Source organism: Megascapheus bottae, chromosome 22 (genome assembly GCF_031878675.1).
Source record: "Megascapheus bottae isolate mThoBot1 chromosome 22, mThoBot2.hap1, whole genome shotgun sequence".
Taxonomy (NCBI): Eukaryota; Metazoa; Chordata; class Mammalia; order Rodentia; family Geomyidae; genus Megascapheus; species Megascapheus bottae.
In genome coordinates this window covers 1,345,251-1,372,768 of record NC_143530.1, presented here as the reverse complement: position 1 = coordinate 1,372,768, position 27,518 = coordinate 1,345,251, and the positions used below count along the sequence as shown (strand labels likewise).

At 47.2% G+C, this 27,518-nt stretch overlaps 1 protein-coding gene across 7 annotated transcripts in view; it reads right to left on the bottom strand.

The window, feature by feature from the left end:
* Window positions 1-27,518, bottom strand: part of LOC150047545 (dystonin-like) — a 287,691-nt gene that overhangs the window by 4,489 nt on the left and 255,684 nt on the right. For 4 of the 7 annotated variants that reach the window (XM_090355460.1, XM_090355456.1, XM_090355462.1 and 1 more), the window contains 21 exons: window positions 25,793-25,990; window positions 25,364-25,492; window positions 23,812-23,973; window positions 23,199-23,354; window positions 22,849-23,055; window positions 20,481-20,600; window positions 18,880-19,049; window positions 17,951-18,110; window positions 15,769-15,963; window positions 15,541-15,669; window positions 13,053-13,196; window positions 12,281-12,469; window positions 11,355-11,484; window positions 9,391-9,554; window positions 7,686-7,848; window positions 6,899-7,053; window positions 6,684-6,758; window positions 5,760-5,777; window positions 3,178-3,295; window positions 1,475-1,546; window positions 201-400 (listed from right to left, as the gene is read on the bottom strand). In XM_090355460.1, the coding sequence (XP_090211586.1) occupies window positions 201-400; window positions 1,475-1,546; window positions 3,178-3,295; window positions 5,760-5,777; window positions 6,684-6,758; window positions 6,899-7,053; window positions 7,686-7,848; window positions 9,391-9,554; window positions 11,355-11,484; window positions 12,281-12,469; window positions 13,053-13,196; window positions 15,541-15,669; window positions 15,769-15,963; window positions 17,951-18,110; window positions 18,880-19,049; window positions 20,481-20,600; window positions 22,849-23,055; window positions 23,199-23,354; window positions 23,812-23,973; window positions 25,364-25,492; window positions 25,793-25,990 (3,054 nt within the window). The remainder of the gene's footprint in view (window positions 1-200; window positions 401-1,474; window positions 1,547-3,177; window positions 3,296-5,759; window positions 5,778-6,683; window positions 6,759-6,898; window positions 7,054-7,685; window positions 7,849-9,390; window positions 9,555-11,354; window positions 11,485-12,280; window positions 12,470-13,052; window positions 13,197-15,540; window positions 15,670-15,768; window positions 15,964-17,950; window positions 18,111-18,879; window positions 19,050-20,480; window positions 20,601-22,848; window positions 23,056-23,198; window positions 23,355-23,811; window positions 23,974-25,363; window positions 25,493-25,792; window positions 25,991-27,518) is intronic. The other 3 variants (XM_090355461.1, XM_090355457.1, XM_090355458.1) reach the window with 2 other exon arrangements.

The window sequence follows — 27,518 nt, the reverse complement described above, 5'->3', positions numbered from 1 at the left end:
TTATAAAGAAAACTGAATCTGAAAAAACAAGACCAACGATCTCAGCAGGGGCACGAGGCAACAGCATGCATCTAAAATACTCCGTGACAGGGGCCAAGTGAAGACACCGGCCCTGCAAATCCTCGGGCAGCCCTGACGCCCGGACTGTGGCTGGGACAGCGCCTGCATGGTAGAACAGAGAACCCGGCCGGGAGGCCTACCTTGGGCGTGCTTGCCACGGGCGCCGGCGGGGAGGCCGCCTGGCCAGCCTGGCTGGACACAGACGTGGATCTGTTGGGTGAGGCTCCTCTCGAGGAAGGCCGTGATCTGCGGCCACGCGGTCGGAAGGCGGCCATGCCCTGGCTGGCACCATCGGCCAGGATGAACTTCTCACGCAGCTCCATGTTTGTCCTTCCTTTAGCTGGAACACACACACACACACACACACACACACACACGCATGCACACACGCACCCAAGAAGAAGAAAAGGAACTCTTAGTCTTTGTGGAGAGAGCCATCACCGTGGGGCATCAGAGACCACACTGGGGATTTCAAGAACATCTTTTTGCCATGCTAGCTCCAACTGAGCACACGAAAGAGCTCAATGCATTCCTTCACAATGCATTCCTCTGGTGGACAGTGTGCCTGGGGTGGGGTGGGGGGCAGCGCTCACTCTAACACCAGCAAGAATAACCACTGAAACCACTGAAAAGAAAGAGTCAGCATGACCATGGAGAGTTCATGCCAGCCCAGACGGGGGCAGCCAAGGCAGGCAGGTGGAGTCTTTGGCGTGTCCCCTGCAGGCTGGGGCAGGTGGGTGGGGTGTGTTTGGCGTGTCCCCTGCAGGCTGGGGCAGGTGGGTGGGGTGTGTTTGGCGTGTCCCCTGCAGGCTGGGGCAGGTGGGTGGGGTGTGTTTGGCGTGTCCCCTGCAGGCTGGGGCAGGTGGGTGGGGTGTGTTTGGCGTGTACCCTGGAGGCTGGAAGGGTATGAGCACTAAAAATTGGGATTAGTTCAACAGTAGAATTATATAGGAGTGATGGCTCATTAGTCATGGAGACACATGAAACTTCCAGACTTTTCACTGAAAGAATGTAGTTAGTCTTAATTTTATGCCTTGAAACACCGTTTTGTTAACATGCAATGCCAGACCCAGGGCTCATGTGGTTGTCAGTGATGCAGCACACACACACTCACAGACACAGACACACACACGTGTATACTCATGACCATGCCATGAGAACCCCGTGAAGTGTGTGTGTGTGTGTGGTGTGTGTGTGTGTGTGCGCGTGTGTGCCTCATCACTGAGACACTCCCACGGCCAGCGCAGGGAAGTGTGTCTGACTTTCAGAGCACAAGTGTGGAAGGGGCAGCTCAGTGGGACATGAGTTAAGCCATACGCAATGAATGAAGCATAGTATATCACACAAACAAGTAAAGCAAGAATGTCCGAAGTGGAGAGAGAGAAGGAGGGGGGCAGAGGGAGAGCTTGCCAACCTATAGCAGGCTGAGTGGTAGTAATTGAAGAGTTTGATTCCGAACGTAACATTTTACTCCCATGATGGTGAACTAGAAGAAATGACACAGGACAGCAGTCACAGTCACGAACACGGTCAGCAGCAGAAGAAACAACGTCAGCAGTTGAAAGGGCAGCCGATGCTCAGACCCCGCCTTTCGCTCCAGTTTCAGAGGAATGACCCCACAAAGTGTGACCCACAGGGGAGAGACACTGCAGCCTGGCGGGCACGCACACTGGCTTCGTGCCCCCTCTCTGGAACTGCCAGCTTGGGCTGCATTACTGTACCCCTCTGTCCAGGGTGAGTGCAGACAGGACAGAACCGGGGCACCCGCTCCGAGGGGCAGAACTGCCCATGTTGGGATGCAGGACGACAGCGGCAGCCTCGCCCACACACGGGCCGCCCGGGCTTTCATCCTCAGCATGCTCCTGCTGCTTCCACAAAACGCTTGTTGTGAAACCTTCTGTCATCCCAGCCAGCGGCGGCCTCCTAGGTCTGGTGTTAGCTGCATTTCCTGCACACGACTGTGGGATGTTGGACTGAATCTAGTGTAGTATTTTTCATTGTAGCCCCAGGAGATTATACAGACATGTCTGTCTGTCTCTCCACTGAGTGTGTTGCAGGTTTGTGTAAGCATACTTAGTGCAAGAGTGACATCGCCTCATGACCACATATCACCATCCATGACACATGACCCTAGAACAGGAGCAAGTGATCCTACCGCTTCTCTTTAGCTCTGTGCTTAGCCTTGGAGGGCAGGGCTACGGCAAATGGTAGCCAACAGTCTGGGGCCTGAGCGGCCAGGCCTGCTCACTGGACGCACTGTGGGTCCAGATGTCCTCGCACCCAGGTCTGCTGTGCTACCACATAGTGATTCCTCACTGATGGAAGGAAATCATTTCTACCATTTTATTTTTTAAAGACAAAAAGGAAGCACCACCTGGGCCAGGAGTGTGGCCTAGTGGTAGAGTGCTTGCCTGGCATGCACGAAGACCCAGGGTCGTTTCCTTGGTACCACATAAACAGAAAAAAGCCAGAAGTGGTGCTAAGGCTCTAGTGGTAGAGCTCCAGCCTTGAGAAAGTCCAAGGACAGTGCTCAGGCCCAGAGCTCAAGCCCAGGACTGGCAAAAAAAAAAAAAAAAAAAAAAAAAAAAAAAAAGAAGAAGAAGAAGCAGCAGCACCTCCTGAGTAAAAGGTTTCTAATTAAAAACTGCAATCAGATACTCTCATCATGAAAATCAACTGCAATTGAATGTTCTCGTCATGAAAATCAACTGAGTACTCAGTGAATGAGTACTGAGTGTGGCGTTTGAGAACAGGAAAGCCCTGGTTTCAGAAAACTTCTGCTCTCCAGAATCTCCTGTCTCCTTATCCTCCATTTTCTTCCCTCCTTCTCACCACTTAATGGCAGCCAGTCCCTTTTCCTGCAAAGTGTAAAGGGCTCCTTTTCAACACTACAGACAGGAGGGTCTCAAAAAGAAAAGTCGAGTCTCCTATATCCTGCCTACCCACCTCAGATTCACCCCAGATGTAATGTGACTGCGTCTTTTTGTCCTCTTTGTTGTTTGGCATTGGGGGACTGAAGCCACAGAGGTCATTTACACGAGCCTAGCAGGCTGCAGGGCTGTGCAGCTGGGCCGTGGCCTGTGTCTTGGCAGCCCGCCTGCGCTGTCCCCTCCTTACCCCGGCAAGGGTCATTTTTCACCAAGAACTCGTCCAGCGCCATCCAGCCGCCTCCGACGCGGACCATGACCGTGCTCCGCAGGATGCGCACCAGCCGCAGCTGCTGGGAGTCTCCGAACTGCGGGGAGAGAGAGGGGGCTGCCAGCTGGCCGCAGGGCCCTCGGGAGCCCGGGGCCCAGCCCGCGCACAGCGCTAGGACAACCTCCATCGAGGTGGGCGATGCACTGCATTAGGCGGCCCCATGCTGATTTAGCCCCAAGGAAACCATTTTTGAAAAACAAAAAAGGTTATTATCAAGTATAGTCATGAAGCGTTCTAAAAAGGAATTTTTGTCTTTCTTATAATGCAAACAACCCGAGCAAGGCAGTAATTAAAAATGCTTGAGATCATACACAGAAATGGAGCCTGGGCCCACCTGACCAGGACCTTTACAGACAAAGAGGACTCTAGGGAGACTTTAGTCATTCCTGGTCCCTCTTACATGAAGATCTACGGGAGAAAATCTCTGTGAGCTCATTTTGTTTTCCCCCAAGAAAGGTTTGACTTACAGAGAATAAAACAATCACTAAGTATGACTAATAAAATTTTTGTACATGACTAAGATTTCTGCATCCCTAATAGTCTGATAACCCAATGGGTAGAAGGGGGGTTAAACCGCTACTTCATATTACTGTGATGTTGCCACTGCTGCAGAGGGATCACCAATGATACAGCTTTGAAGCTGCAGTGAACTTCCCAGGGCAGTGTGTACCATGACAACCATGGGTGTCGTCGTCTTGCCCCGTCAGCAGCTCCCAGATCTCACAAGTCCCAAGACGACATTCGTCTGCAGGGCGTTGTGGTAACAGTCTGGGAGAAATCATTTCTCATAGGTTGTTGTCTAACCTCAGAAAACCATCTGGCTAAATGTCATGGTTGCTAATTTAGCCAGTAAAACAGGAAAATGATCAGTCAATCAACACAAATGGCTTCCGTCATACAGCAGAGAAAATATAATTGTGCTCCTGTTTGCCTGGCTTACCATAAGATAAACACTTTCAATGAGTCACTGGTTATTTTTCAGAAAGCTTTAGCCTTGGGCTGTGACAGAGCTCAGAACAAGGATGCAGGTAAAATGGACAGCAGGCCTAGAATAGCACCTCTGTAGGCCTCAATTTCTAAGCTTGATTTGAAAGATGAACCTAGTGCCTGTAAGTGGGCCCACTCCTCGTCTAGATTTCAAAACCAAAATACAAATGTATTTGTTAGAAAAATCTGGTGCTGCTAGTAAGCAATGGGACAGGAAGGGACTGAAAGAAAATTACTCTTCAGGAACCAGATAACTGGACAGATGATTTGGCCCCAAATTATGTTAAACCTGAAGTTTTAAGGAGATAACCAATGCTGTATTACAGGTAAAGTTATATTACAGTGATTAATTCTTCTAAATATGAATAATTTTAAATGTTGTTTTGGAAAGAAATTCTCCAGACAACTAACTCTGACTTTAGGGTTTCTCTAGTTTCTCCAGTAGCCAAACTGACATAAGAGCAAACAGCTACATGCTGTTCTTTGACCTCTCAGATAATGCCATCTTTCGAGGTATTGCTGCTATCTTCCACACAGTTCCAGACTGAGGAGGGTGCCATTTGCTCACTACAAAAACAACAAGAAAAGCAATACTTTATTGTAGTGCTATAATGAATGGGAATTGTGTCAACAGGATCCTCACTCACTGAATGCAGGCATCTATCACTCCACTGGGTTCCATATACTCTTGGGGAAAAAAATCTTTCAAAATAACAGATTATTTCTATTTTAAATATATTATTTACTTGCAAGAAAATGGAGAATTTGAAACTTCAGATGTAATAACAGGTAAACTGGAGTAGCCGTACCATATAAATATGTATATATATGTATACATGTGTATATATATATATATATATATATATGTCTATATCTAAGTTCTGAATGGGCTGCAATGCCACCAGCAGCTCCTACAGACTTAAGCATCAATATGACTATTAGGCCACAACAGTAGAAAAATACAACCTCAAGATTTTGTACAAACTGTGTGCAGTCCCTTTCCTCAAAAGGAATGACACCACCTAACGTCTCCGAATTGGCACAACTCCGCTCAAGCTGGCGGCTTGGGGTCAGGTGCTGCCAGGAGCTGAGCACTGCCACAAAGGCCTCCCAGTACTCTTCTTCCATGGACCTGAGTTCTGTAGCCCTGCCCTGATTCCATGTGCCCTGCATCCTAACTAGTCAGACACAAAGCTGTGTGGAGAATCAAATCTGGGTCCAATGACTCCCTGCACAAAACAGATGCTCATAGTACCATTAACAACTGCCCTGCCTCATCATAGCCCGCTAAGTACTATGGACTGTCTGGTTCCATAAAAGTAATCTCCTCACTGGAGGCACAAAGCAGAGGCATCCTGAGTCAGGACCCTGGAGCAACCGCAGCAATACCACAGCAACCGACAGTGAGCAGCGAGCAGGGCAGCGGGGAGATTGGCCTTGGCAAGCTTTAACCACCATGAGCTAAGTTAAAAACCACTGGGAACTTGAGAACACAATCCACCAGCAGTTTATACCTGATTTCCCAGGAAGAACTGATAAAAACAAATGAAAAATGGAAGAAAGACATAATTAGTTCATGAGGAACTGTTTGACATGGCTGAGAAAACACACACACACACGCACACACACACACGCACACACACGGCTTCAGATGAGAATCTACATTAGGCATGTGTAATAATCCAGTCCTTTCCATTTCAATAATTTCTCAAAAATTTGTCTACATGAGTTAGAAAATCTTAGGATTTCCTTTTCAAACTCAAATTAAAAATTTGAATATACAGAAGAATATTTTAGCGTTAAAAGTATTACATTTGCTAGTCATATTTCCTTTCCATGTAAAACATACAAAAAAAATTAAAAAGATGGAGTGCTGAAGCCACAGTTCTCTTAGGCTTTTAAAAAATATGTGACTTCTATTTATTTTTAAATTTTTACTTATTTTTTTTTGTTTATGTGGTATGGAAGAATCAAACCCAGAACAAGATGCATGCTAGGGCAAGTCCTCTACCACAGACCCACATTCCCAGATTCTCTTCTACTTTGAAGGTGAACTCCATTAATTAAGATGTTGAAGAAAAGCAAAAAGTCACTGCTCAAGTGGAAGAACACTGCCTCTGTCGCAGAGGAATGAGTCAACACGTCTAATGGCCTGCTCTGCCTCTCATCATGATGAAACACAAAGGGGAATCATGCAAGTGTGTGGGCTCTACTGTGACTATTTTCCTCCTTAATAGCGCCTGTGAGTGATATATGTTCTCATACACAAAACATAAGCTGTCTCCTTGCATCTGAAGGTGACACAAGCCCGAGTCTCAGATGCCCCTGTATTTTGAGATGAGGTAAAAACAGGATTTCTGGAGAACAACACAGATGAACCCTGTGTGTAAATGTCAACGCACAGCCTTAGAAGGAATAGTGGAGTCAGGAAAGCTTACCCTGTACTTGTTGTCCCCAATCTGTTCAACTTGAAATCGTTTTGCACACTTACACTTAGCCACCTGCCTCGTGACCTGCCAAAATCAACAGAGAACTATTTACTGTAATGCTTGTCTTCTGCAGTGGTGTCTCACATCTCCGACACGACAGCCCACGTGGAATGAAGTAAGACAGATGTATGCATTGTGGGCCCCGCCTCGGCAGCGAGACGCACCTCGTCCTCAATTTTGTCAGCATCGGTGATGGGTTTGTATGCGTCTTTATTTGGGTGCAGGGCAGCCACGAACTCATAGTAGTCAATGTACCCGTCCCCGTCGCGGTCGAAGATGTCAGCAACCGCACTCATCTCCAGTCTGCTGGTCGGGAATTCTGAAATTTGCACAACAGGAGTAAGGGCTGGCACATGTGCAGATGGTTCCCACACGCTGTGCCCTGACCAGGCATTTCAGAGGGATCAAAAGGGTCAAAGTTCTCTGAAAGCTGGATTTGCATCCTCACAAATCAACATCTATCGATGTGATCCAAGTTTATCTTTGGTTTCTAGGGTGGAGCATAAGAAAATTCTGGTTTTATAGGCTGAAAACCGCTCAAAGGGTTCAACTACTACTCCCTTTGAAGAAACATTGACAGAAGTTCAGAATGCTTCTAGCAGCATCCGTCAGGGACATGGCGCTCCAATGGCAGAACCGTTACAAAAGAGGTGAGTGGGGCTCTAGTGGCTTGTTAGTACAAGTTTACATTAGACTGTTACTTAGGGAGATATAAAAGGACAGACATTTGCTGTTCTCTATTATACACCAGCCAACACCATCCATCTGAAATCGTGTATTATCACCTTTGTTACAAGTGAATGAGGACACAGTCTGGAGTGGGTGCAAGCTGGGAATTTCATCAAACACACTGCATGCTTGGTTTTTTGTTTTTTTTAGGATAGTGACCTCCTGGCTAAGCTGAAAGTTACACAAGGGCTTTACACTGTTCTTGTTGGAAACAGGCCCTACTTGAGGAGAGGATTCCATCGATAAATTCCTGCCGGGTAATCTTCCCGTCCTGGTCTTTGTCGATCCTCCGGAAGAAATCCATTACGCGAGATTTCTTGTGATTCATCCACCGCATGTATTTTTTCCTCCAGATATCAAAATCGAAGTTGGCAAATTCTCTCAGCTGAAAAAGGGCAAAGGATAGTGTGGTGGCTGCTCACGCCAAGCTGGCACAGTGCCCGGGCCCTTCCATCACTGCTATGGGGACCCCACGCAGGCAGGCACACTGATCATTTGCAAACTGTTTCATGAACACAGTGATTCTTCTGTACAAACCAAGTCTTTTCAACTTCAACTGAAAATCTCTCATGGCAGCCTGAAGACACAGCAAGAGCCCCGTGTTTAACGGAAGGCGCAGGGCCTGGCCCAGCTCCTAATGAGCCCGGCCATCCCTGCTCTGCCCCGTAAGCCACCTCCTAACTGGCCCGGCCATCCAACACATTCCCAATCCCAACTCTAGAACTCCACATCTCCAGTCAAAGTATATGTTGTTTAAAAATCTGAATCATACACAGCTACCTTTGCCAGTTAGTACAGACACAGGCCAGTTACAAAGCTGTTGTTTTTATGTTTCCTTTTCTTCTTTAAGGAACTGAGCTGAGTGTAGTGACTGACGTCTGAAATCCTGGCTACTTGGGAAGCTGAGATCAGGAGGCAAAAAGTTCACGAGAGCCTGTTTAACCAGTGCCTCTCATTCCAGCTACAAGGAACATCAGGAGTACTGTGAGTCCAGCCAAGTCTGGCCGCAGTTTGTGAGAAGCAATCCCATCAGAAAAAGCAGGGAGGTATAGGCCTGTTAAACTAGATACAGTGGGAAACATGAACAGGAGGCCTGCCTAGGCCTGGAGTGAGACAGTGAAATCCTATCTCAAAAACAACCAGAGGGCACAACAGCCAAACAATGGAAACAACCCAGATGCCTCACTACAGATGAATGGATACATACATACAGTGGGATTCTACATAGCCACCATCAAGATAAAATAATGGCAATTGCAGGGAAGCGGATGAAACTAGAGCAAATCATGTTGAATGAGATAAGACCAAAGGAACAAAAAGGCGCATGGTGTCCTTAATATGTGAATATTAAGTACAAGAGCGATGACTCAATATTTGGGTACCCAAGGTTATTGACACGGTCTTGGAGATATAAATATAACTACACAGACATAAAAATCTATGATAGGATATATACTATATTGACATAATGTTGTATTATATAGATCCATATGTATCTATGACATACCAAGTCTCAGCTTAACTTTAGTTATGTTCTAAAATTTATGTGCCAGTGATTGTATATAGAGTCCCTTGTTGAATATTTGTTTATTAAACATGACACCTGAAATATGATGTAAAAATCAGTGTGAATAAAATCTTTTAATTAAAAAAAAAAAACAACCAGAGGGAAAGAAAAGGCATAACTCCATTAGTAGAGCTGCCTAGGAAAAATGAAATCCTGAGTTCAAGCTCTGGCACCACCACCAAGAAAAAAGAAATAAGCCTCGTCGATTCCCCAAATCCACATCTCACATGTACCTTCTTAGTATTCATTTAGGAGACAAAGCAGCTAAGCACTAGAGTTTGCTGGTGTGGGAGGAAGTAAACACTGGGGGCGTGGCTGAGTGAGGGCTCAGGAGGTGGAGAAGAGGCCGGGCTCACCAACCTCCTCCAGCCTGTCCAGGGCATCGTTGAGCTTCCTCCTCCGCTCCAGGGCCAGAAGCCAGACCTGCTGCCACTTGCTCACCAGCAGATTCACACGGGGGTTCTTGGTTTCAATCTGGGCCTGCGCTGCTGAGGGGTAGAGGCTTGATGCTGCCAGTCGTTTTCCTGTTAAAGCACAACTCAGTGAGGATGGTGAGGCTGTCAGTACTGTGGCGTGCACAGGTGTAATGACCACGCATGCAGACAGGAAACCTAACAGGGGTGCTTTCTAACTAAGAGGGGCTGCCTGCCATGCAAGGGACAGAAACAGATCTCAACAGGACATTCGTACGTGAAGAGCTCACTCAATACATTTCCTGCGGAAAGCCTAGGCCATTTCAGTGACTGTTTTGCACCCTCTCTGCCTCCTCTGAGTGCAGGCAAGCTGAGAAAATCTCTTAGCAAGTGAGACACATCTAAGAGTCAGTTTCAGCAAACCTAGCTTCCCTTCTTAAAAGCAGGTAAGCGCCAGGGGCAAGTTGAGGGAAAGGTGCAGCAATACCATACAGTGTGAGAGAGTGGGCTCAGGGCCATTTCCATCCAGGTTTGTGTCCTCTACCAAAGTCACTGAGCCACTAACACTTGGTCTCTCTCCTGGCTGCTTTTTCACAAGTTTCTCTTAACTTCAAACACAGTTAGTTGTCTTTATCTAGCTGAATGGTTAAATGTGGCTTTTTGGTTTTTGGGGTTTTTTTTTTGTTTTTTTTTAAGTACTATGCTAAGGTGACACAAAATGTTAATGTCCAGACTGGGGTTAGCTGGTGACTCCTGAGCACATAACCAATGCCGAACAAGTACACAGAGCAACAGCTCATTCAGCAAGAAACAAGGCTTATTAGCAGAGTAGAAGGAACTTGTGCATCGACTTCCCAGCTGGCTAGTGGCGAGGATGAGTGGTCTGCTCCAGTGTTCTTAGCCAGAACCAATGCAGGAACTACAACAGCTCTGACCTCCATGTTAAAAAAGAGTACCTATGACATATACACTCTCAGCTTCGTTTTAATTATGTTCTAAAATTTATGTGCCATTGATTGCATACAGAGATTCCCTTCTAGAATACTTGTTTTTTAAACATGAAATTTGAAGTGTGATGTAAAAAAATTAGTGTTAATAAAATCTTTTAAAAAAAATAAGAGACACTATTCAAAAATATGCATTTTTTTGCCAGTCCTGGGCTTGAGCTCAGGGCCTAAACACTGTCCTTTGACTTTCTAAAAGCTAGAGCTCTACCACTTGAGCCTCAGCACCACTTCCAGCTTTTTTCTATGTATGTGGTACCGAGGAATCAAACCCGGGTCTTCGTGCATAGTAGGCAAGCACTTTAACCACTAGGCCAAACTCCCAGCCCAAAAACATGCAAATATTTTTATAATATGGACCCTGTGCTGCATGCCAGTAGTCCTAGCAAGTCAGGAGGTATGGTTAAAAGGATTATGGTCTTTGACTATGTACAAAGTCAAGGGTACATTAAAATATTCTGAGCTAAGCATTATTAAGATTACTTAGTTGCACAGATTGCCTCAGGAATAGTAACCACCGTGAGGCCACTACATGGACACAGTCTGCGATGGCTGGCAGTGGGAGCTTATCCAGGTCACTGTCACTTCCGTCTGGACACCTAATGCAATTTATTTAACAGAAGAAGGTAAGGGCCTTTGAAGGGGGTGAGGAGCTCTGTTCTAGACAAGTTTCCAGTTTCTTTTAGCTGACCTGGAAGATCCACTTTAAGCAAGCAGCGTTAAATATTGTAGTGTGTACTTGGCACGTCCTTTATTTGCACATGAGCTGAACTTAAGCTCGTGTACTCCTTCAGAAAGGAAGATCCTGACACAGGGCTCAGGCAGCATACCTGACTGCCCCAAACCTTCTACCCAGGACTTAAGAAAAAGAGGAAAGGGCCTCATCTCCACGTCCACCTCTGCTTACTTGCTGCCCGGCCCTTCTCCAGGACAGGGATGTGGGACTGCAAGGAGGAAGGACCAGCGGCTCTCCGTTTGTAGGTCTTCGTGACTTTGTCAACATCAGGTTGTTTTCTCGTCATTTCCTCCATGAATGTCTGCAATGAGAGGAAGGGTGTCAATGCCTGAAGGGCAGACCAGGGCAGGTGAGTGGAAAATGCTGCCACTTCAGCAACTGATCAGGAAGGACTTGGCCTGAGACGCTGCACACCCCTACAGATGCCAATCCCTTGCCAGACACCTCGTTAATCGCTAACCGTGGGAATGCTAACTGCCTAGGCAGGAGACGCATGTACGTATTCCCTTACGTGACCACGCTCTACAGGACAGAGTGTGTGATGTCACTCACGTCAGAGCTTAAAGCAAGTAGTGTTTATGGGGAAGTCATTTTTCTGAGAAAGGTATGCATTCATTTCCTTTTGGGTGGGGCACATCTGCCACCTGGGTGTCTGGTCATCAGAGGGACAGATGAAAAGTGAACAAGAAACAGTGAAACAAGGACCACAGGACTCATGGGAGTGAGGAGGACAGCACGTGTGTGCGTGCCTGTGTACGTGTGTGAGTGCACATGTGAATGCAGTGGAGCGCCGGGGCTGGAATGGAGGCATAAGGATTAGGGAGCTCACCTGGAAGGCGGCCCCAGGGCTCACGCATGCCACCTGACCGGAGCTTCACAGACAGTAAAGAAGGGAAGGGAGAAGTTTTAGGGCAGCTGTAGAATTAGAACTCCAGGTAGTAGGAGTTGAGGAATGTGTGGGAGGAGGAGAAGGGGAAGGGGGGAGGAGGAGGAGGAGAGGAAGGGGAACAATCACATCAGAGCACCTTCTGAGACACACCCCAGTGAAGGCGGCGTCAGAGGTGACAGCCAGGCAGGCTGGGTGACAGCCACTCTACCTGGTGCTCGGCGATGAGGGCCTTCACCTCCTCCATCTCCTGAGGGATGAGCTCCTTGTCCTTCTCGCTGAGCGTGCTCTGGGCCTGCTGCAGCCAGGCCAGCAGGGCCTCTAGCAGCTCTCGTCTAGCGGTGAGCCCGGCCAGGGCGCCGGCCAGCCGCTGCTGGTGTTGCTTCGCCCAGGCCAGCACCTGTCACACAAACACCGCCTCCTTGGAGCTCCTCCAAGTTCCTGTCCTTGGAACTTGGGGAACAACCGCACTGTCGCGAGACTCCCAGTGCTAAACGCACACTATAACTGCCATGTGGGGACCTGCGGTGCTTCTGGGTTTCCTCCACCCCTCACCAGCAAGGAAACCTGGCACGTGGAGGCGAAGGGGGCCCTGTACCCGGCGTCCCCACCAAAGGCGGTCTCACTCCATGTTCCGTTCACTCATCTCTACAGGATCAAGTGTGCGGCGCAGTGGAAACTGAAGAAGCTTCAGCCTTAAAATGGTTCATTCACACTGCGACTTCCACAATTAATGCTACACACCCGCCCCCCCCACCAGGGCGGTGGGTGAAATGTGGCTCAGGAACCCTTTCAAGGCCCCTGGGCAAGAGCTGTGGTCACCTTACTTCTTCAAGACCTTTAGAGACTGCAGCCAGGATGATTTTAGAGAATGCCTCCTCCACGGAGCCTCAGTGCCTCAGGGTGTGTACCTCAATAGCGAGTGTCCCCACGCCCCAGCCCCAAATGCTTTGGCTTCTGCAGGCCTCCAGAGACACACGCACCTCCTCAAACCTGGCCCTGATGATGGTGACCCAGTGCTTGACGGTGGTGATGGAGTCTGGGTGGCAGATGGCCAGGACAGCATCGCCCATGCTGGTGGCTTTGCCGAGTTCAGCTCTTTTCTCTTCCAGTTTCTTCATGAATTCCTATAGCAGAAACGGGCTTCAGTTTGCTGGTGGCACTGACAGAAGGCAAAGCTCACAACCTATAGCATTCACTGTTGTCAGCGTTAGTCAAACAAGATCTCTAACTGGTTTATTCAGTTAGAAAAGAGATGGTAGGGCCAGGAGTGTGGCCTAGTGGTAGAACGCTTGCCTAGCATGCACGAAGACCTGGATTTGATTCCTCAGTTCCACATATATAGAAAAATGCCAGAAATGGTGCTGTGGCTCAAGTGGTAGAACACTAGCTTTGAGAAAGCCCAAGGACAGTGCTCAGGCCCTGAGCTCAAGGCCCAGACTGTCAAAAAAAAAAAAAAAGAGATGGTGGGGGATGAGAAATACAGTACCTTTTCATACTGAGGTCAAACTCCAAGTACAAAAAGCTCTTACAGCAGACTTTAAAATGGATTATACAACACAGGCCTCCAAAATGTAGATACACTCTAATTGTTTTACAAATGGAAGATCCAGAGACAGCACTTCGGCGAATAAGATGAGGAGGTTAGATGAGGAGGTTAGAGTCACAAGAGTCAGGAGGGAACTGTGGGGGAGAAGTGTCCTGGCACCAGGCTGGCCCTGGGGAGGCAGCCAGGGGGGCTAGTGGTCTCCAGGACACAGAATGACCTCGGGCTCAACAGGCCCCACACAGTCTTCGAGATTCCTCCTTCACATTTCTGTACCTTTACCACCAGTGTTGTGCATACAGCATAGAGATACAGCCCTCTCCCCATGTGCTTTAAGAATGAACATCTCGGGGCTGGGAGTTTGGTCTAGTGGTGGAGTGCTTGCCTAGCATGGCACAAAGACACAGGTTTGATTCCTCGGTACCATGTACATAGAAAGGCCGGAAGTGGTGCTGAGGCTCAAGTGGTAGAGCTCTAGCCTTGAGGAAAAGCCCAAGGACAGTGCTCAGGCCCTGAGCTCAAGCCCCGGGACTGACAAATATAGAAAATAAAACAGTTTTAAAAAATGAGCACCTCCCTCTTCCCCAAACCCTCCATAGTTTCAGAATATGCACAGGGGCCTCAGTCTACTGACAAGGCCACTGGGCCACAGTATGTTGGTTTATTTGCAAAGTCTAGATCAACAGACCAGGTTTTCTGCTTTCCACCTTTGAAGCCGCTGGGTTAGAGAGCCCTTGCACAAGCTGGCTAACTTGAAGGCCTACCAGATTCAAAGATGGCATCTTATTTGCTTTTGCTCAGCCCCAGGAGTGACCAAAAAACAAAAACAAAAAAACCACTAGTCATGCAGGAGTCCTTGCCTTCTGTGGACTTCTGGCACCTTTCTATAGGGTGTGGGGCTGTGAGGAGGTACTGGAGGCTCTGTACTTACTGTTCAACCTTAGAGTGTTCGTGGACTCAGTGCAGTAATCCATAACAAGCTAGATTTTAAATATTGAGTTAAATCAAGGCATTCTGTAAATTCAAAATACTCTTATTCTTTGGGTCTAGTGTCAAACATAAACACTGCAGATAGTACTGTGTTCCTAGAGATCATGCTTTGTGACCTGTGTGACCTCTGTGAATGACAGGGAATGTTGAAACAAAGAGCCCTGTGGGTGATGTGATGCATGCTGCCTTGGAACAAATGATGCAATTCCTAGCCTGACCTGGAAAAGCAAGGTTGTTTGTGGCGGTCACGAGATTCGTTAGTCAATGGGAATGCTGACATCAACAATAAATGGAATGCTGGCACTGTAAATTCCTGAGTTTTCAAGTCAAAGGTTGAGATACATCTGTTCAAGAGCTGTGTGGACGAGACTTAAGGACTTTGCCAAGTTTCAGGCACTGCTGGAGAGAGACCTGAGCTTGAAATTTTATTGGCTGGATTTTTACATGGAACGTTAATCTACACCATCTACTATAGGATTCCCATTTTATAGTTTACACTACAAGATAGTTCTAGAAAGGATTTTAAAGGTTTTTAATTAAAAGCAGAATTGTCAGAGACTTAGAAATAACATTGTCTCTAAATTTTATTAAATTATTTGTTTGTGCTGCTTATATAGGTCGAATTTATTCATTTATAATTCTACTGGTATACTTTTGGAAAGGCCAAACAACTCATTTCATGTTTCATGCTGAGAGCCACATAAAAGGGCGACAAAATGGGAAGATGCTGGCCAGAAACCAAATAACCTGACTAATGCTAGAACTACCATTTTTGCAAAGAAGACCACAGTACAGTGACACAGACAGACTGGTGCAGACATGGCCTCAAATGCACCAGAGGTGGCCCCGTTTCCTAGGAAGGTTTAGTCTGTACAATCTGGTAGTGGCAGCTGTGAACCTGTTTTCTCCACTTGGCGTTTCTAGGGATCACTCACTTTATGCTGGTCGATGAGAGTCCGGAGAGCGTCTTCATCGTCTGGGAGAATGCCGTGGAAGCGCAGGGTCTGCTCTGCCTCAGCCAGCCACTCCAGAAGCGCGTGGACCACAGAGTGGAATTCCTCCGCCTAATGTTACACACACACACATTCCCAAATATACCTGTTGGCAGAATTCACAGGAACTTATGCTCCACCCTTCTGCCAGAGCCTCTCCTTGGGGCTTACCTGGCGCAGGGCCGCCTCGAGGCGCGTCTGCTTGGAGACAGACAGTGCGCACACTGAGTCCCAGCGCGTGCCTAGCTCCTGCATCTGAGCCTTGACCCACGACGCGTCGTCCCGACTGCCTTCCACCAGCTCACGGGCTGAGCGCTTGAGCGCCTGCACGCTGCTGGCCCTCTTCCCCAGCTCCTTCTGGAAGACCTAACAGACCAGAGTTTGAAAAGTAAAGTTCACACGCTGAAACCAAAAGAGCAGAATGCACTGTTTAAAAGACACGTTTGTAAAACATCACACACAGACATCTAGAGCGGTGAAGAACCCCCTCTGGGGTCGGGGGGCCCACCTCCGGGGAGCCAGCAGTCTGTGTAACACTCCCAGGAGGAACTGCCTTCTGTTTACATGCCACGCTGGATTTAAATGTGCCCGTCAGTCTTCATGGCAGTGCCACATGGACACACACAGAAGGCATCAGATGCCTCTGTGAGTCCTCTCAGATGCCTGCTCAAGGAGGCACATGTGCACTGCAGCCTCAGACTCCAGCAGGCCTACCGGAGGTGACAAGCACGGCACGTGTTCCCAGGGCCACATGGGGTCTGGAGAGGCTGCACCCCACAGGGGCAAAGTCGGCAGCAGTACTGTTTTCTGGGAGATGTCTTTGACTCCACCAATTCCTGGGTACTAACTCACTGGAAGGAGAGGGCTGGGCAATACTGGGGCTTGAACTCGGGGGGCCCAGGCACCGTTCCTTAGCTTTGTCTCTAAAGGTTTGTGCTCTACTACTGAAGCCAAGCTTTAGTTCTGACTTTTTGGTAGTTAATAGGAGATAAGAGCTTAACTGATTTTCTTGCCCAGGCTGGCTTTGAACGATTTTCCCCTAAATAGCTAGGATTACAGATATGAGACACCAATGCCCAGCTTCGTTTGAATTTCAACACAGACCTCAGCCACCACACCCTCATCAGTTAGCATGGGGCCCTGTCCCACAGTGACGCGCCAAGAGTTAGATTGAGCCCTCTTGCCGTGGAGTGCCTGGGTGTGAGCCCAGGTGCACTCCTGATCCATGACACCACAGGTGAAACGAGCTGTCCAACAGCCAGGCTTCCATGGAGAGCAAAGTCAAAAGGAAGCTCATTCCAACCAATGAGAGCTGTGCTGAATCCTTGGAGTTCATGCAAATGTAGTTAAATGAGACATGACAACAGACAGACAGATATACACACATGGAACAATGTGGTTTGTATACTTCCTTAGCCTTCCAATCATTACTAAAGCTCAATGATTAATTCACTCTTGATAGCTGTAATACATTTTTAAAAACCTGGCCGGTGCTAAGGGCAGTAAATATTTTGACAGTGAGCTTAGAAAGATGGCGCCTAAGTAAAGAGTAACATTTCAGTGCTCATTAGTCACTGAATGAAAGGAAATGGGAGAGCTTGAATTCACCATTCATTATAAGCAAAGCAAAGTACTTAAAAAGTAATTCTTGTGGGCCTAGTCAATGTTCTTTATTATTTTATGATAATAATCAAGTACACTAAGCTCTCTTTATAGAGTAACCATAGTCAAAATGAGAAAAGAGGAAAGCAATGTACAAATGTCTGACTATTTAAGAAAGACCAGACCTGAGCACTTGTGGCTTATGTCTGTAATCCTAGCTAATCAGAAGGCTGAGTCAATCCATGATTGTGGTTCAAAACCAGCTGGGACAGGAAAGTCATGCATTTTTCTTGCAAAATATACATAGTAAGTCCCTCATAACCCAGGCTGTTGACTTACAGATGGCCATAGATCAAGAGTCAAGGTTAAAATTGTTTTTCAAATAGAAAAACACCTAATAATCAGCTGGGGTCATACCACTGATCTGTATACTAACACCACGAGCTAGTTCCAGGTCATTGCACAAATTATTTTATGACTTACGATGTGATTTTCTGGATGAACTTAAAGACAGTAAGCCATTCTTGAAACACCAGGGAAAGAAAATCTCATTTTAAGTCCTCAAAAGATTCTAGATACGGGAATTCTCAACCCAGAAAACTCACTGATCTGAACAATTTCCCCTCCCTTTCACAACGGTTTGCTGACCGCTAGAAGGCCGGCTGTCCAATGCTGAAGGTGCTGACAGAACGGCCCATTTCTCTCTGTATTCAGACCAACAAGACAAAACAGATGTCTGAGATGCAAATACCTTGTGATTATCAATCAGATTCATCACTAAGTCGAGGTCTCCGTGCACGGGCTGGTCCTCAGCCAGCTGGGGCTCCACTCTGTACAGCCAGTCAATGAGGGCCTGCAGGGCATCTGTGAACTGCCCAGAGAACAGGAGGGCCTCCTCCAGCTTGTTTTGTCTAGAAAGAACAAGGTGGGAAATGAGTCTTGCTCACAGAAGAGCTGCACTTCAACCTCCCTCACGTAAGCTCATTTACACGGAGTAGACTAAAGCGTTGATAATGGCCATCACATTTCTCGGTTCAATGCCTCAATCTTTCTGCTTTCCTGTGCAAATGCACAAGGTCTAGTGACAGGCCCAATGTCTTCACTGTACTAACCTTGGAAATCAGAGATACTTCAAGTTTCCTCATTTAAAAACATTTTTTTGTTGTTGTTCTTAAAACGGTTTTAAGTGATCAGACACAAACTTGACTGTTGGCATTGGGGTTTGAACTCAGGGCTTCACACTTGCTGGGTGCTCTGCTGCTGGGCCAGGCCTCCAACCCCATACTGACAGCATTTAGTGTGCTGCTGGTTCTCTGGATGTAAGTGGGTGAAGTCAAGGCTGAGAATAGCTGTCCCTCTCCTCACAGTCCTCCCGCCTCAGACATGCATTGGTCTGTTAGCTATCAATGGACTTTTCTGTTTGTTTGTTTGTTTTATAAAAATGTCCTAAATGAAAACAACTTCAGGGGCAGAGAAGTGAGAAGAGCTATTACATGACGAGCCCTGGACGTAAGGGAGGATGGGCCTTCCAGGAGCAGCTGCTCCGGTCAGAGGCCACAGCGAGCAGGGGAGGTGGTTCACAGTGGGTAATGAGGTCGGAAGGGCCCCTGGGACGGGGCCGGGGCGTCCCCGGCGCAGGCAGGATCCCCAGAAGGCCGAGGCGAGCGCTCCTCCACGCACCTCTCCACGGATTTCCCGCAGATGGTGTCCCACTTGTCCCGGAGCTCGCTCAGCATGGTGTCCAGCTTCAGGGTGTCGTCGGCCAGGGATGTCTTCTCTTTCAGGGAGCGCCCGGTGCGGCTGGTGGTATCATAGACCGAGTGCTTGGCACCAAGGGACTTCTGGAACTCCTGCGGGGATGAAACCAGAAAGCAGTGGAGGTTTCTCCTCGGGAACAAGAAAAGGGCATTCCCACAGGAATCCCTGACAAATGGAGCTCTGGCGCAGAGAGACATCAGCAACTCCCTCAGACAGCATGCCTTCCACACAGGCCAGCTGGCGCAGAAGAAAGTCTTCACACCTTTAAGCTGAAGGACTAACACTGTTTTAGAAGCCAACTGATTGTGAGAGTACTTATTACTCAGCAACACAATCTCCATACCCTGTCCCCTTTCTGCCCTAGGGAACTCTGGACCCACCCTCTCTCACTGGACTACATCCCGTGCTCTGAGGCCTCTGCAACTATAAACCAGGAAAACCATGATAGTCAAACTAGGACACTGATTGTCTCAAGGTGTTTGGGGGGGGGGGTGGTCAGGCAGAGCTATTAATTTTACTGCTGTCACACAGATTCATTGCCACACATCTGAGAGACTCCCAATATGCTACATAAATTTCTGTCTCTGAGCCAGGAAGAGTGGATGGCATGCTTCGATGTAGAGACTGACAGATTACTATGCTCACAGCACGTGGGAACCTTGGCTGCTTCTTCCCTTCCTGGCTGTGGGGCCCACTGACACGCCAAGTTGCTAGGTCAACTGTCCCAGGATCAGGCAGCAGGGCAGCTGTTATGGCTTTTGTGCGTTATTGCATCTGCATCAAAAGGACCTGGCGCACTTCTGCAGTCCACGTTTGTACATGGGACAGTCTAAGGCAGGACCTGCTTTTGTACGTCTCTCATTAGCATCTGTAGGCACTTACAAGTACTAAAGCAAGTAGAACAAAGAAAAGGGGACTGTTGTGGTGCACACTACATCAAGGATGACAAGTCACATCAGAGAAGGTGCGATGTCTTTTTTCAAAGTAATCAAGGCAGGTCGAACTGCTGTCTACTGTCTCTGCATTTCCACTCTGGGACAGGTGCTGCAGCAGCAGGAGGCATCCCAGCCACAGTCCGTCTCTGAGGGTGGGAGTGGGTTTGTACATACACACACACGTACACACACTGCGACCCATTCCTACCAACTGGCATTCTTCTCACTCCTCTGTTTAAAAACTCGATAAATGATCTAATAATAGAACCAACAAACTTGGTATGAGATTCTGTTTCAGCTGAGGGCTTGCGATGGTGCCCAGGCTGGCCTCAAACTCGAGATCCCTTGCCTTAACTACTGAGGCTGGGGCATGCTATAGCTCAGATTGGAGGAGGAACCCATTTTCAACTAATAATCTTTTTCCTTTAACAATTAACCCTGGCATTGTTAATGAAATGGTCCCTAGAAGGAAGTGTTTTAAACTGAATAGACACACTGGGCAGCTATTCTTCTCTGGAGATAAATACACAACCAAGCAAGAAATGAGGGCCAATCCCAAATGCAGGCACTTACCAATCAAAGGCCTACCTTGTGATGGGCCAGCTGGGTCTTTATTTTGTCTGGATCATTCGCAATCTCCAGTTCCGAATCCAGAGACTTTTCTGATTCTTCTAGCCACTCCATAAGTTTAGTCCAAGCTTCGTGAAACTGTGAAAGAAATTTTTATCTCTGTCTAGAAAAAATTCAAACTATGTTTGAAATGCAGTTTGTTTTTAAATACAGCTTTGTGCCGTTAGTCAAGGTGAACAAAGAAGTAGCCTTTCATCATACTCACTGCTCCCTCTCTACTCACCCACCACCTCCCTCACTTTTCTCAATTTTGTAGGATATGCATAGCAATCTCCCCAAACAGTCTATTTTAAACATAAACCAACATGGGTATATTGAAAATTCTTCATTCCAAGTTCCCCTGGCACAAAAAATGAATGTTTTTGTAAGCAAATTATACATCTTGATAATGGCTGAGTGCAAGGCATTGTGGCGCTCCAGCCACTGTGGAAACTCACTCAGTAAAGACAGGAGCAGGCTCTGGGGAAATACCTTCCCTTTCTTTTCACAGGGAAATGTTTTAAAAACTTGTTTGTTGTTGCTTTTGTCTACTGCTGTCTCTTGGCAGATCTGGGTTTATTTATTAGGTGTTTAATTCCTTTATTCAGAAAAAGAGCAACAAGGGGCTGGGAGTGTGGTCTAGTGGTAGAGTGTTTGCCTAGCATGCACAAAACCCTGGGTTCAAATCCCTGGTACCACATACACAGAAAAAGACCGAAGTGGTGCTATGATTCAAGTGGTAGAGTGCTAGCCTTGAGAAAACATGAGAACAGTGTTCAGGCCCTGAGTTCAAGCCCCAGGACTGGCAAAAAGAAAAAAAAAACAGAGTAACAAAAGGGGGAAAGTATGAATTCTTAAATTGTGTGTGTGTGTGTTTTAATTTTTGTGCTGGTACTGGGCTTGAAACTCAGGGTCTTGGCACTGTCCCTAAGCTTTTTCACTCAAGACTAGAACTCTACCACGGAGTTACAGCTCCACTTCTACTTGGTAGTTAACTGGAAATAACAGTCTCATGAACTTTTCTGCCCAGGTTGGCTCACAACTGTGATCCGCACATCCTAGACTTCTGAGTAGCTAAGATTAAAGGCATAAGCCACCAGTGACGGACATAAATTGTCCTTTTGAAAACTGCTATTTTATCTCTACAAGGAGCCCAACCTCTTTATTGTTGCTGTCTAAATCCTCAGATGAACGAATGTGTCTCACATGCTGGTTTATATACACAAGAAGACTCTAATTCTGACGGCCACCTCGATCATGTGACCTCAGCTGCAGCCTCTCTTCTGCTCACCTTACATGAGAACCCGGGGCACTCACTTTGGATACCAAATCATCGCCATTTGTCTATTAATAACTTGTGATACCAAAGCGGTAATTTGTCTATTAATAAGTTTAAATGAATGGATATCCATCAAAAGCAAAACCCACATGGAGTCCGTGTCTAATAAACAACAGAAGCATGGGTAGAGTAGCTCTGCCATGGTCTGCCATGCTGCAGCGTTCCCAGAGTCAACGTCACGTAAGAAATCTGTGAAGCCAGGATAGGTCCATAAGGTGCCAAGGCCGGGGACTATGACTGCTTACATCTGAGCCAGAACCCAGCAAGAACAAGGAGAGGAAGGGAAGGAACAGCAGACTAGGCACCAGAAATTCCCTCTCCAGCTTATAAGCTCTAGCAGGCAGCTGTCAGGTAGACGGCACAGCCATGAAGGTCGAAGCCCTGCTCCTGCTCCCACAGCCACTCAGACGCCACAAAAACAGACAATCCTATCTAGTTGTGTGAAAACAGCAGCAAACAGTCATAGAGGTAGTTAAATAAAAGAAAATAAAGCTAAGTTGAGGAAGGTAAAACCTCTGCAAACCTGGGATGCCAGCAGCACACCTCTCAGTGGAGGGAGAGCTGTCACGCTCAGACCTGGTGTTGCTAAGGGGGTGACAAAGTTCTCCATTTCCACCAGGTTGTGCGACTGAGCCATGGAGGCATCGGGGAGCTAACAGGACGGAAGGCAGGCCTCTGGGCCTGTACTGACAATTCGGTAAAGCTAAAAAATGCCATTGTAAATATTCAAGAGGAATACCTCCCACTCCAAGAAAGTAGCACTGGAGACTGATGCTGCTACAGAGGCCTCTGCCACCACACACGGTTAGCTTTCAACCGGGAATGCTCGCCTGGACACAGCCTTCTGCCTCACTGATGTGAGCATGGAGCCCAAACCAAGAGCTATAACGCCACCATCAGCGAGAAGCGGCTCCTGTGTGTCCCACGGGACCCAGACGGAGATAAAAGCGTCTCCCAGCATATGCTTCTGTAGCCACATGCTGTGTGGTGACTGGTGAGGCATACTACCTGCTTGGCCCGTTTCCGTGCCTCGTCCAGAGACCGTCCCCTCTCCACTAACCGCTGGACCACGCTCTCCCATCGGCTCTGCACGCTGATCAGGAGGTTCTTGATGAGGACGACGTCTTGTTTCTGACTAAAGTACTTCAGGTGGGTTCCAGTTTTGTCCAGTTCTACGATCTGCTCCCGGTGAGAATTTACTTCATTGGCGAAGACCTTTCCCACACCAAAGAGGACATCATTAGAAACAAGGGAAACACTGTCTGTCTCTGGGGGAGATCACATACTGTCTTCAAGGACAGCCCGCCAGTTCACGCTGGAGACAGGCAACTGCCGGGGTCCTGGGAGCTGCCACATACCTTGTGCTCATCGATTTGAAACAAGACTGTGTCCAGGATAAGGCTTGGCCGGGAAGCCAGGTTTAGGGTCTGCTCAGCCTGGGTGAGCCAGCTGATGAAGTCCTGCAGGGAGGTGTGGAACTCCAGCGCCACGCTAAGCGCCTCTTCCAGCTTAGTCTGTCAAGACAGGTCGGACAGCAGTGTGTTACGGGCCCATGCTGCTGGCTACTTACTCCTCTATGCTAAAAGCATTGAACATGTGCTAAGTTGTATTTTTGGGCAAATAACAACAACAAATCTGTATCTACTAAATAGAACCTGAAAAAGGAAAACTGGCATTCATCCATTGATGGCTGAGGTCACAATCCTACAAAATATCCTTTAATTCTATTAGTGATGGTGTTGAATCTGTTGTTCCTAGCCTGTTGTTCTCTTTTCAGTACGAACCAGAATGACCGAGATGTTTTAAGACTGCTACTGTGATTTTTTTTTAAAGTAACAAATTCATAATTGGACACAAACTCAAATCTCTTTCCTATTTCTACGTAAGTGCTTATGAAATAATGAGCACAACCATTTCACGCATGGTCCTCCCCACCAGCGGGAGCACGTGCCACACACTTAGGGCACATACTTTCCTCTCCTTGAGCTTGGTTTCCACTGACTCCCACTTCTCCTTCAGGTGAGTTAGGTCTTGGTCAGTGTTGGTCTCTGCAGAATCCGCGCGCATCTGCTGGCCTCTCTGCATCAGACTCCTGAACGTTTCTTCTTTAACAGCGTAAGTGGCACAGACTTCCTACGTGGAGACATTGGGCGGTTTGCAAGAGGTCTACTTTCCTGGGATATCCAAGTCCCTTGTCACATATTTGTCTTCTGATCCACAGAACAGCACTTACACACAGATGCAGCAATTTCCATTTCATTGAGACAACACTTACTCCTCTAGAGACAACCTGACCACCGAAAAACCTCAGAAATGCTGCTTGCTAAGTTCTGATCAGAAAGGCGGCACACTCAATAGTGACCCTGAACAAGTTACTTGACCTTTCTGAGCTCAGCGTCTCTTCTGTAAATGAAATGGCTCTTTGAACATCTGCCTGGTACAACCACAGTATCTGTGGTATAATTTCATCCTGGTCTGGGAGGGCACGCAGTGGATGCAGGCAGTGGGGCAGTCCAGTGCAAGGCTTAGCTGTCATCCAGACTCTCAAGTTAGCAAAGCACAGTTTGGTGCTGCTGACCTGGCCAGTGTCAGAGCCCAGCTGAGAGGCATATGCATCTCCTACAGTACCTAAGAGAATTCAGGATCAAGGAAACAACTTCACTAAAAGAGCAGTGTCGTCACTGATTCAACTATAATGTGGTCAGGGAATCATGGTCCCCACTGAAAATTCACATGCTTTATGTCACAATAAAAATTTCAGTTTTAAAATGTAAAGAATCAAGCCAAAGCTCATATGGCATAAAATCTGCTTTAAGGTATGTAATTTGGTGCTTTTAATACCTTTACAAAGGTGTGTGACTATTACCACTGCATCAGAACATTTTCATTATATCTTAAAATCTTGCACGCTCACTCTTAAAAAAATAATCTGCTACAAATAGAAGCCAGAAAGACTGGTTTCTCTTAGAACTTTCAGAGATGAACAGATATAGACAGGTGAGAAGCTCAAGCTAAAGCTCTAATCACCATCAAGACAAGTTTCTTTTAACAGAAAACATATTTTCTAGTTTTCTATGAAACCAGGTGATAATTTCATAGTTGAACATTTTAAATCCAATCTGATTTTTTTAAAATTTGTATTATTGTTGGGAATTCTCCTGCCTCAGCTGCCCGAGTGTTGAGATGACAGCATTCCCCACCATGCTTGGCCTGATCATGATTGTTCTTCCTCCTTCAAGGCTCAGTGTTCTACGACTACCGTGTAAACTTCATCACTGCGTTACAGTTCACGTCTTATATCTTACTTTTTTAGTATAATAAGCACTTCTAAAATCCCTTTTTATATGATCTCACATTAACCACTGAAATAAAGAGTACGACCTGTCTTGAAAATGTCCATCATTAGGTGGTATTCATAGCACTGACACACGGTTAGTCTCCCCTTCATTGTATCTTCTCTACGATTATTCAGGCAGCGCCAGGGCCTCACAGAATGGTGGCAGGCAGGGCAGGGTGGACGTACCATGTGCACGTCCAGCTGCTCCTTGGCCGTTTCTGGTAAACCACCCAGAGGTTTGGATGCCAACAGGTGACGCTCCGTGTCAGTCAGCCACTGCTGCAAATCTTCAATTTCACCATGGAAACCTTTGGCCTGGAGTATGAGAAATTTTAAGTTTGGGCCATAAAACACTGTCACCTTCAAGCAGAAAACAAGCCTCACACAGCCCCCAAGTGCTTAGCCAAGCCAGTGGGTCTGCCCCGCCTGCCCTCCCCCAAGGAACACTTGAGAATAAGAGCATTATGCTAAGCACGAGGGACTCCCTCCTCTCCTGCTCCGTTCTTTATCCCACTTATTTTCACCCCTCCCTCCAGGTATAAAATGAAGTTGCTATCTGTGAACCAATAAAATCCTTGTAGGCTATAGAAGCTTCTAGATTTATTCTCTATTCACCTGCTGCAAGGCACCATCCAGCTGCTGCTTCCTTTGTTCTGTTTTTTCCAAAACACTTTGCCAGCGTTGATTTAAACCCTGTAGCTTGTGCTGGAGGCTGCTGGCTTCTTCGCCTGCGCTGGACTCGATGAGCTCCCTTCCTGCTTTGTTCACAGCCTCTACTGTGGACTGATGGGCTAATACGTCATTCTGGAGCACCTGAAAGCATTCAGACAATGTCTTCATGTCCAGAGGACCAGGTGGCTGTGCAACCTTCTGATACGGGGTTTGTGTCAAGTTGGAAGGAATGGCTGTGATGTGTCTAGGAACTGTGTCTTCCCTGCTGCGGCCATGAGGACCCTGCTGGCTACGCCTCACCCCCTCCCCCCCAGCCACTAAGCACCTAGAGATCATTAACTAAGAGTTCAAATGTTTCTTCTCATTTGATTCTAGTGAAATTTCCTTTCTTAAGTAATTAAGTGGTAATTTTTAATTTGAAGATGAAAACACAGGAGTGAAACTATCTCAAGTCCAAAACATACACATTTATACTTAAAGGGTGTGGGGCACGTCACATCAAGGGTAAAAGGCCTACCTCATGGCCCAGTGCTCACTTCCTGGTTTTGGAGATCCAACCTGCCTGTCTCCAGGTTGGGAGGTTTGGCTGTGGTTTGTGATGTAAAATAAGGCTACCTCGAACCCATGGATTGGCCCCATGCCCTCTCTGACCGCACCTACCTCCCCCGTCCTACCTACTTTTATGCTAATGGCCTCCTGCTTCTTACTTTAGTCCCTGGTTTTTTCCCATTAAATGAGTCTGCTGTGGCATTCTCCCTGGCACGTCTGTGTCTTCCCTCTGGAGAAGGGAGGGCTGGGTGAAGGCGGCCAGCCGGCCCTAACCTTTCTCGGTCTCGTCTTAGTCGGGGTGTGTTCTCTTTGCTCTTCCTGCTGGTCAGGAGGCAAAGAGTGCTAAAAACCCCGACAAAAGGGAATAATGAAAGGGAAAAATAACATTATTTCCTTTTCTTCACTCAGTGGATCCATGCCAAGATTAACTGCTAATTTCAAAGAAATCCTTCCTCTGACATGAATAAGAGTTCATTATAATCCTGTCCTACTCTCATTGGCACAGGGTTGGCAACAGTGGAGGAAACAAAAACAAAAACACCCCTGGATCTCCCACCCCCCAGCCGAAGTGCAGCCCAGTCTGGACTGAGAAGACTTCAGAGAACCTGCAGCCATTTGGAAGCACTACTTCTCTAACAGCGCTGACTTGTTTTCGAACAATCTAGTTAAGCAGCACTTCCTAAAGGCTTTACACCAAGGATGTAAGGAGTTATCTTTACAGGAAGCACGCAACCCCGTGTGTCCCCAGCAGAAAACACTTCCTCGAGATGTAAAGGTTAAAAATTCTCCTTATCCAACTTTAAGGCTAATTCTATGTGACCTCTTCTAAATGGTCTTGAATCCCACTAGAAAGCCAGAGCTGTGGAGCAGAAAAAGAACATGATAAGTTTCTTTCATTCCCTTCCCTTTCTTTTTTTTTTTTTTTTTGCCAGTCCTGGGCTTGAGCTCAGGGCCTGAGCACTGTCCTTGGACTTTCTCAAGGCTAGAGCTCTACCACTTGAGCCTCAGCACCACTTCCGGCTTTTTTCTATGTATGTGGTTCCGAGGAATCGAACCCAGGTCTTCATGCATGCTAGGCAAACACTTTAACCACTAGGCCAAACTCCCGGCCCATCCTTTC